The following is a 10,354-nucleotide window of genomic DNA, read 5'->3' on the forward strand; positions in this document are numbered from 1 at the left end:
GCAAGGTCAGACTGAGGAAAAGTGGTCAATTACTTCCGGCTAAATTTATCATCCTGAGTCATCTATGACAGCCTGAGACACATATTGTGTAGCCAGGTTTCTTTGTTATTGGCAGAGCTTCATCACATGTTACATCCTTCTGTCTCCCCATGTTTCCTGTCATTCCTTCCTGATACGGATCATTGTTGTATGGCCTGTCTCAGGCTGCACCCTTTGAAATACATGGAAATACACACAGACAATGCTCAAATGCATCATGAGATTGCTAGTGTTAATTTGACAGCCCTACTTCCCCACCCTTAAATCTGAAATGTTGCATACGGTGCATGTAGTTATTTTACTTCTGCTGACATTTCGGCTTACGCTGCTCTAAAGTACTGAGTACTTGCCAGTGGCAGTACAGTCGTGGTCTCAGGGGAAGTTTTATCTGGGTTAAACTACTATACTCTAAAGATGAGCTATCGGATCGGTACATAGATTCACATACTCGCCGATGCCTGGCAGTTTCAGCAGTATGGGATACATTTCCAATGCTGCTAGCGGAAGATCTCTAAGTCTCTGCAGTTCCATTAGACCCTCGATATATATGCCCCACAAAACCCTAAAAAGCCACAGTGATAAAAGAACATAAGAACCAGGACCTGGTTTTGCATCCCAGTGTCCCGTTTCACTGTGGTCCCAGGGAAAAGTAAAATGATCTGCCTGGATTTCACTCACAATAATCACATAAACAGGCTTTTTCCTGTTGCTCATTCTGTCGCAGGATGGATTAGGGTGGGGTCTCGTCCACTGCCAGGCATTATAAAGCTTCGCTTGAGGTTTAGGTGGGGCCCCATCTGCCACCCGCCGTAAATCCAATGTGACCCTCCAAGTCCCTTGAAGTGTCATCATCCGTGTTAGTGAAACCGAGTGACTGAACTGACCCGGGTGGGACCTGAGCTTAGAGGGGTTTTTTTAGCAGAAAATGAGGATTGGCAGCGTGAACTGAACTCGCAGGATGGAGTAGTGTGTGTGATGACGAGCCACAGGCCGATTTAGATGAGTGCTCACTCCATGAAAACATCTATACTACAGGCGGCCGTGCTGCTCTGTATCCACAAAGCTCAAACTGCACCCAACAGGTTTTTTGATGGTGTTTCCATGTGTCTATGAGATGGAGCAGCGCCAGGTTATTAAATGTGAAAAACCAGTCAGAGGGCCAGAACTACCTGGTTTTCCGTGCGCCAGAATGACCATCACGCCTGCCTCTCTCTTACTCCCCAGACAGTTTGTCCACAGATTGCACTCTTCCACAAACTGAGCCAATCAATCCTTTTATTCTCTTACTACCCTGGCGTCCTCCACTACTACTACTACTACAGCTCATTTCAGTGGTATTAATACACTGTAAGAAGGCTTTCCAGCAGGATGAGGTCAGTGCTGAGGTAGTTGCATCGTCTCCCTACCCGGAAGAGACACGAGCAACAGCGTTTTTTTTAACTTAAATTGGTCATGAATAATTAAAACACTATCTTGCGTCATTGGGTGTTTTGTATAACTAAGGGCAAGCACCAATAATAACCCATCTCTTTGGGTTTTTTATTTATCATCCCCCACCCATCTCACAACTGTTCTGCCTCTCTATCCTCTCTCCCTCTCTCCTGGACTTTTTTTTTTAACATTTTGTTCGGATGGATCTTCTTATCATTGTGCTCAGAGGCTCAGGGCTGGTCCCCGCTCTCTCTCTCCATGCGGTGACAGTTCTCCCTTGATACTTGGTAAAGGCAGCCTCCTGCCTGCGCCGAGGTCCCATCCTATCTTTCGTCCTCGTCAAACAAGGAGCACAGTGTAGCGGTGGATGCCTCTACAGCTGTGATCCCTAGATTTGTTTGTAGTAGATTGTGCAAGTTGTGTGTTAGATTTTTTTTTTTACTTTCGAAACCATGGGTGACAGCTGAGATCATGAATTGTCTTGGGTGAGTACATCTTTTTATTCTTTTATGAAATTTGGTTGCTTGTGAGCCTTTGAGTGAAATTTGAATGTTTGTCAGCTTTTTAATGTATGACACCTGCAGTATTTTGCCAAGTGCCATCAGTGTGATAATGTATGCAAAGTAGGAGGTGTGTGAATATTTAATGAGATGTGATTCAGTAGGTGAGGATAGCAGCTGCTGTTGTGTTGTAGCTGCTGTTTGTGGCTTTGATTTCTTCCATTCCCTGGTTGTTTTCTAAGAATCTCTTTTTGCCGGAGCTTTAAATGTATAATTTATTCATTGGAGTGAACCCGTATCAGCATGTTCATGCAGTTTAATGTGAGGTGACCACACTTGAGGGGATGCGTACAGCTTGTTGTAACAGTTAACAATTCATGTGTAGTACAATAACGACTGAAGTCATTAGTATGAGTGATGTTTTGCTTTTAGGATGTAATCTCCTGCCACGTGTTTGGACCGGTTAGTGTGTGTGTGTGTGTGTGTGTGTGTGTGTGTGTGTGTTTGTGTGTGTGTTTTGCATGCATTTGAGCATGATGAATTAAGGATTACCTAAATATTCCTTTTAAAACTTTATCTGACTGTATTATACTGAGTCTTTATCATCTCTGAACATAGCAGGAATGTTTGTTTTTTGCACAAGTTGCATTAAGTTTGTTTAAAAGCAGAGGGACTATTGCATTAACAGCTAAAACCAGAGTACCAAACCATTTCACTATAAATGACCATTGCAGTGAGCATTGTGCCTAATATCAGAATAAGAGAGTTCAGTAATCGATAATGCTTCTTCTAGCAAGTCACAGTACTGCCGTTACCAGCTCGTCCTGAAATTCACTCCATTTTGTGAACTATTGTCTTTTTCTATAGTGTTGTTAATGATGGTCTTTAATCTTAACTGCAAGGGTCAGCTGCCAGAGCAGCTGGCACACAATGGGACCAGAGGGTCTGCGGTTTCGATCCCTTTTCGTGTGCCAAGATAATAAATCCCGAACCCTGCCTGCTGTGTGACTGATGTGTGAGAGAGAACGTGCTGCACATAGATGCACTGTGTGAATGGGTGAATGGCAAAACTATACTGTAATTCGAAAAGCCTCATATAAATAGTGACCCTTTACCAACAGACAGCACTAAAGCCTGTGTGTTCCTAATTGCTATTTCCATTAATACAAACACGTTCTCTTTACCTTTAGAATGGATGCATTGGAGACAGCTTTATGTAGCTCTATGTGTAGAGTATGTATGTAATATATACATCTGCATGTATATGTATATACGATCAGCCATGACCTAGAATTCTGTATAGTGTGTGTTACATAACACATTATTATATAGTTCTCCTCTTCCTCCCTCCTTTTCTATATTCTCCATTTCATTTTTCATTTGAATCAGCCTCCCTTTTATGACCATGTTCATACTTTGATCACATGTAATTATGTTTCCAGTGTGTGCCACAGGCTAGTCTACGATGTTTATACACTGTATCTGCACAATGGATCACACTTGGCCGACCACTTACACAACTACATCTACTTTTGACAAGTTCATAGAGCAGCTCATTGCTCATGTAATTTTTATAATTCCACTGTCTTAAGTGGAATAAAGTGATGCACCACTGTAAAGTCTCCACCACAGCTTCAATTATTTTCGAGGACACACACATTATTAAGTCATCTCTACATGTATTTAGACGTAATGACAATCGCACAGATAAGACTCCCTCGTCTGCAGTTGAGCCACATCAGGACTCTCGAACCGAAACAAGGTCTGGTTTTTTTTGTCGTTTCCTGCTTGTCGTTCTCCCTTCTGAGATACATCCCTCGTCCCCGCTTGCTTCCTCCTCCACAACCCTTCTTTCAGATAATTATAGATCTCTGTTCTCCGTAAACGAGGTCAATCAGAGCACTCGCTCAGTTTCCCAGAGTTGATGCGGAAAACTTTTTTTGTGATGAGGCGGCTGTTATTTGATCACGTGGCTGTGCATGCTGAGGTGGATAAACACCTTCATTTAAAAGAGCATGCAACAGACAGGTACTCTATCCATGTGAGAGACGTGTTATTACTCTGGTTTGAATGGATGACAAATAGCAGGGAAGCACAAATAGCAAACAGACAGGGACCGTGTGGGCTGCTTCTCCCACACCACTACAGAACATTTATTTATATCTCAGGAATATGCTCATTGTCACCCGTAGTCTTTACTCCTGCAACACTGTCTCAGACTGCAGTCACGTACAAGTGCACCTCACACCCGATCAGAATCTGCAGAGACTGTGACAGCAGTCTAAGAATACGTGGCCTATATCTTTTACTGAAGTGATTTGTCCCAAAAATTACATAACGTGGCAGCTTCTCTCAAACACATCATGGCAAAAGAATCTAAATCAATGTTTAATGTTTTTAAGATCGTAGGAATCTGTTGTTCATTGATTTTTTATGTCATTATGGTTTATAACACATTTTGAACAGCAATTGTGCCTCATAAGAGGAAGGCAGTATGTCCGATCATGTTTCTTCTGAGGCCTCACAGCAAGAAGTTTCCCTGTTAGAATCCCAGGTCTTTCTGTTATCTGTGTGTTTGCAGGGGTTTTCTCCGGCTTCCTCCTGAATTACTGCTTGTCTCTGTATGTTGGCAACCTGCGATGCTGGCGATCTGTCCGGGGGGGTAAGCCAACTCTTAAACTATGTCAGCTAGGATCCCCCATGACTCTAAAAGGTTTAGCGGTATAGATAATGGATGGATGAAGACAAGATAGTATGGGTGAAAATGTAAAGAAATGAAATGCAGCACTTGAAAAGCAACCCTGGCCTTCCTGATATCCAGCGCTAAATTCTCCAGGTTGTTGACTAGATGTAGAAGTATAGTCTTAGGTGTGTCGGTGCACTGTGACATCACTGTTGGATGCTGAACAAAAAAAGATGTTCAAAACCGATGCGGCAGAGGTGAAAAAATCCTCATTTTGGCCCTCTAGTAAGGGTCACACAATTCTAAATCTCTCCCCCAGATCCTGCACTTCCCATAATGCAACACACACCTTTCCAACTGTACAGTACACCACCAGTTTGTAACAGGCCTTCTGGAAAAGGTTGTCTCAATAGGAGGAGAGATTCTTCATGAAATCAATGTGACATTGAAAGGAAGAAAGAAAGAAAAAAGAAAGAAAGAAAGAAAGAAAGAAAGAAAGAAAGAAAGAAGCTTTGTTGCTGGTAGTTAGTCTTGTGTTGTGGTGGTGCTGAACGGAGAGCTCCTGTGAAGTGCGGCAAGTGGCGTTGTTCATTCAAACAACCACTAGGGGGGAATCACATAATAAACAACACTGGATAATGAAAACAACCAGTGTCAGGCCTCGTGTTTGTCTCGCACTCTTTCTCTCTGTACAACAAACTTCTCCTAATTGCGTTACATAGCTGTCAAAGTTGTTTTCAAGCCGCTTAATTAGCTTCTAGTGGACACGTTCAGTGGTAGCTGTTATGCGCCCCCCCCCCCCTTGTAACCATCAGCGTGTTTGTTACTAATTACCCGACTGGGGCTGTTTTTCACAGACCCTGCCTGCTGATGGCTGATTCATCTGATCAGCGGCAAATCAGAGAGTCTGAGCTGAACAGACTGGTGTAGGTGGGAACTGGAACATTTGTTGTGTGTGTTCGAGCTCTGATCTCGATGATTCTGTGATTCAATAAACACGGAAGCAAATAATTCACTTCTGACTCGTTACTCCGGATCGTCAAGTCCCGCAGAACAGTGCAGTCCGGATTTTCTACTCTTCTAGATCTAACAAATTTGTATGGGTCTAGTTTAGTAAAGTTGAACATTGTAGGAAGTTTGCCTTCTTGCCATCCCTTGCATATGTTGTGTGGTAAATGTTAACAACACAACTAACCCTGACCCCCAGCTGGTGAGATTAGTTTATGATATAGAATCTGGAAATACTGGGTAACAAAAAACTTCTTCTTTGAATATCCCCATTTACTAAGTAATAGAGCAAGTGTATTAAATGTTTTTGCCAGAAAAACTCAATGATGTGAAAAAGAACTCAATGTTGAGGGTGAGGTCAAAAAGCAGCGCTCATACACAATGAAATAACTTAAAAGAATAATGTATTAGTCCCACTACAGGGAAATTAGCCAAATTAATGATGTGCCCAACGTGGGTGCAAATTCTCTATTATCAGGTTGTGATAATAAATTAATTCCACATGTTATGAAACTGTTGGTTTTTCAGCTGGAGATTAATTAGTTAATTTCCCTGAAGTACTTTGAAGCTTAGGAGTCATATTTTATATCTGTGAACATTGCTGTGTTGTGTATTGAGGCCATTGATGACGAAAGAAATTACCCATGAGTGCATTGACAACACTATGTGTCCACTGTGAAAACTGATGAACTACAGCTTGACTATGTGTGTGTGTGTGTGTGTGTGTGTGTGTGTGTGTGTGTGTGTGTGTGTGTTTGTGTTGTGTGTGTGTGTGTGTGTGTGTGTGTGTGTGTGTGTGTGTGTTGTCTTTTGGCAGCCATTGTGATCACTTGAATGAAACCTTGTGTTCTGTTGACAGCTTGTGTGCGCGGAGACGACTCATTTTCTTTTGATCTCATATAGTGGGCGCCGCTGTGTAGTCAGCGTCCAGCTCTCTATTTGACAAAGTACACACAGTTTGAATGAAAGTAAAAACGTCATCGGCCGAGCAGGATAAAGCTTTCAGAGAAACACTGGACTGTTCCCTGAAATGAGCAGGATTCATTCAGTTTAAACAACCTCTCCTCCTACTGCGTGTTGCTGTCCACTGAGGTCTGAGGTCAACATGATGATCGACACAGAGGTGAGGCGTGGACGGAAGTGTGGGAGAGAGAGAGAGGGGGAGAGTGAGATTCTGTAGATGCGGAGGGGGAGAGAGAAAGAGAGAGAGAGGAGAAATCCCATGCTCGCTCACTCCCACACCTTTTTTTCTCTTGCTGTCTTCCGGCTCTGGTACCTCACGCTGCAGCAGTGAGACTTCAGCAAGCAGAGAGCGACGCCAGGCTTTTTATCACTGTCTCTTTATCCTCAGAGAAAGACCTTTTCTCCCTTCATTCTCATTCAACTTCTCTTCTTTTTTCTCCCCTCTTGGGAAAACCGTCACCTCCAGCGGGAAAGACACATCATCTGTCCATCAGAGGCTTTTTTCTTCTCTTATCTTTAGAATCTGAGTGTTGAAGGTGGAAGCCTGTTGATTTGAAGAAGTGTGGACTTGGATTGTGAAGATTATTTCAGTAGCAGTCGAATCAATGGTCATACTGGATGTCAGACTTGCTCCTGTAAATTCATTGGAAATCTGAGATGGTTGATTATGGGCTGTTGGCTTTCAGAATGGATCGAGGTGGATCTTTGATGTAGATTCAACCTCTTTCTCTTTTTTTTCTAAGGCAACTCTTGTGGACAAAAAAAAAAAACTTATCACCCCCCGTTATTTCCCTCACATGCCACCATGTTTGCCAGAATCTTCATCCCGAAGAAACACCGGCAGCGCTTCGACGACGCCGTCTCCCAGAACGTGATCAACCGGCTCTGCCGCAGCAAGAGCATCAGCGAGCCGCAGGGCAGAGTCCGACGCAGCCGGAGCGAGGATCACTCCGACCGCCACCACGGATCCAAACGGGCCAGCTCCGTGCCCAGGGATGGAGGGGAACCCGGAGGGAGGGGTGACACCGAGAGGGACAGGGGTATGAGGAAGTCTGTCTCTGGGATTCCAGCACATCCCCCCATCGGACCCAATCAGAGGTGAGCAGACTCCTGACCTGTTGTTTTGATGTGGTGCTGTATGAGTTCATTTGGCTCTTTGCAGGTGTTTCTTACTGTTGTAAATCCACGATTGAATGTCTTATTCAGATACTCTCACAGTTTTGACAAGGAAACCACACTTAAGAAAAAATAAATCTTTGTATATAGGAAGAAACTTTGTAACAATAATAATAATGATATTAATAACAAACTTATTTGTATAGCGTATTTCAAAACAGCCATTATAAAGTGCTTCACAAAGAGGGAAACAAAAATTATTTTAGATAAATAAATTTGTATTTAAATATTTAAATGATAGCCTACAATATAGGTTAATCAGTATTTTCCATTTTGTCTGATAACATCATAATCTATCATCACCTAATCATCATCTTAATTGCTCACTGCTGTAGAGAACGTGACCCTTCGACCCATCCGGCTCCCCCCCCCCCCCCACACACACACACCCCGACACACTAATCACACCAATTAACAACTGCACAGTGGATTGAATGCAGGATTACACGAGTGTCAGGACCCTGCCCACACCAATCTAATTTAATAGAACATGAGGTCTGATCCACATGACAGTGAGAACAGGGGGTTGAATGTGTCGACAGGTCGCATAACAGCAGCAGAGAGGGTGATTGTGAGAGAGAGAGAGAGAGAGAGAACTTTGTGTCGTGTCAGTCACATAAAGAGATTGTGCTGTTATTCCGTTGTGTCTCAACAGTACCTAATGAATGGATGGATAAAGAGAGAGAGAGAGAGATTTATAGAGGGGTAAATTAATATAGCGAGATTGATGGAAAGAAATACAGAAATTGAAGGAGGGAGAGAGCGATAGATGGATAGAGACATAAAAGTATGAGGAGAGAGAGAGCAAGATAGGAAAAAGGAGAGTGAGATACACTGATAGAGAGAGATAGAAACACAGATAGATAGATAGATAGATGGATAGATAGATAGATAGATAGATAGATAGATAGATAGATAGATAGATTAGAATAATTGTCTTTTTAGGCCAGTTGTTGTAGCTGTAGTACAATGTGATCAGCTGGTGGCTCAGTAGTGACTGATAGATCCCATGTGAAAGTATAGCTGATGTTGACTGATGACAAGTAGAGGAGGCCTGGATAGACTCAGTGTTGAAGTTTGCTAGAGGTCGGTGCTGCACCGCTCTGTGCAGCCCAACACCCTCCCCACGCACACACAAACACACACACACACATTCTTACACACTCGCAAACAGTATCACTCACACACAATGCACACAATACACACAGACAGCACAGAATGCACCCATCTGCATTTAGCCCGTCTTACATAACAGCCGGTAACCAAAGGATAGATTTGTCTGTTTTCCATCCCCCCCCTCCTTTTTAGTCTTTCCTCCGTTTACATACCAAACCAGTGTTGCCCTGAGTGGTTTCCATGGCGACACGCTGTGGATCGACGACAGTGAAAGTGTCTCATCTTTGATGTAATGGGAGGGTCCAGCCTGTATTCCTCCACTGGGGGGGTGAAGAGCCACCGTCAGCAAAATGTCAACGAGTACTGTAATATTTTTATTTAAGCCTGAAGCTGATTGAATGAGATACACAGAGGTGAGAAGTGACGTGGAGTTGAGCCTGCACTAAATCACAAAGTTGGATCCTAGGAGAAAAAAAAAAAAGAGCGTCATATCTGCACTTGTTCAGACTCCCACCAACAGGAAGTCACAAAAACAAAAGAGAAGCACAAACAGCCTCGTAACAAACATCAGCGGGTGAGCCATCGCTCCAGAGACAGCTGGGCTCCCCGACCGTTCACGCACAGGTTGTGACTATAGCAACAGTCGGTAGAAAACGATTATAATAACTAATTAATAATTTATTCAATTAAATTTCAAACGCTGAGGTTCCAGCTTTGCAGATGTGGGAATTTGCCACTTTTTCACTTCTATTATCCTTGTGTACATCAATGTTTGGACTGTTGCTTTGACAAAAGACAGCAATGTGGTAATGGACACAACCATTAAATAATGCATAAAAAAGATATGACTTTACTTTAATAATTGGTGTTGAATTTAGGACACAGTGATGTAGAGCCGAGGAGAAATATGAGAGCAGACGTTGCCCCAGAGAAGCAGCATGAGCATGAGGAGCTAAACTCTTGCTCTCAGACTGAAATGCCACACTCTTGAATAATAATAGAGAAATAGTGTGTTAGTCACAACAAAGTCAAAATTGACATTTTCATGCTGTTGTTATTACCTGTTCAACATTTAGAACCTCAAATGATTTCAATTCATTACTAAAATTGTACTTCCTGAAGTTTATCTACATTACTTCAGTGGTTTCAGCAGTGAACTGAACCTTGCTGTATTTTATACCAATTAAAACAGGAACTGCATGACTCATATGAGAGAAGTTTTAAAGAAATGTGTTCTCTGGTAAAAGGTAATTTTTATTTTAACATAAAAGAACAAAAGGCTGTTTTCCTTCAGTGATGCCAAAAAGTGGGATTAAATATGGTTTAATCCAGTTTGAAAGAACCTCATGACTCAGCAGTTCTTTTCACTTTTAACCCTTTGTCTGTCCTCAGGATCGTTCGGGTCTACCGGGGGAAAAAGAACTTTGGCTTCACGCTG

The 10,354-nt window shown here is 42.6% G+C and overlaps 1 protein-coding gene across 1 annotated transcript in view; it reads left to right on the forward strand.

Moving 5' to 3' along the window:
* The window catches only part of grid2ipb (glutamate receptor, ionotropic, delta 2 (Grid2) interacting protein, b), a 30,037-nt gene that overhangs the window by 2,135 nt on the left and 17,548 nt on the right, over positions 1-10,354 (forward strand). Inside the window, exons 5-6 of the mRNA XM_053413968.1 lie at positions 7,441-7,722; positions 10,309-10,354. The exon at positions 10,309-10,354 is cut by the window's right edge and continues 13 nt beyond it. Coding sequence (XP_053269943.1) covers positions 7,441-7,722; positions 10,309-10,354 — 328 coding nt within the window. The remainder of the gene's footprint in view (positions 1-7,440; positions 7,723-10,308) is intronic.

Source organism: Pleuronectes platessa, chromosome 21 (genome assembly GCF_947347685.1).
Source record: "Pleuronectes platessa chromosome 21, fPlePla1.1, whole genome shotgun sequence".
NCBI classification, from domain to species: domain Eukaryota; kingdom Metazoa; phylum Chordata; class Actinopteri; order Pleuronectiformes; family Pleuronectidae; genus Pleuronectes; species Pleuronectes platessa.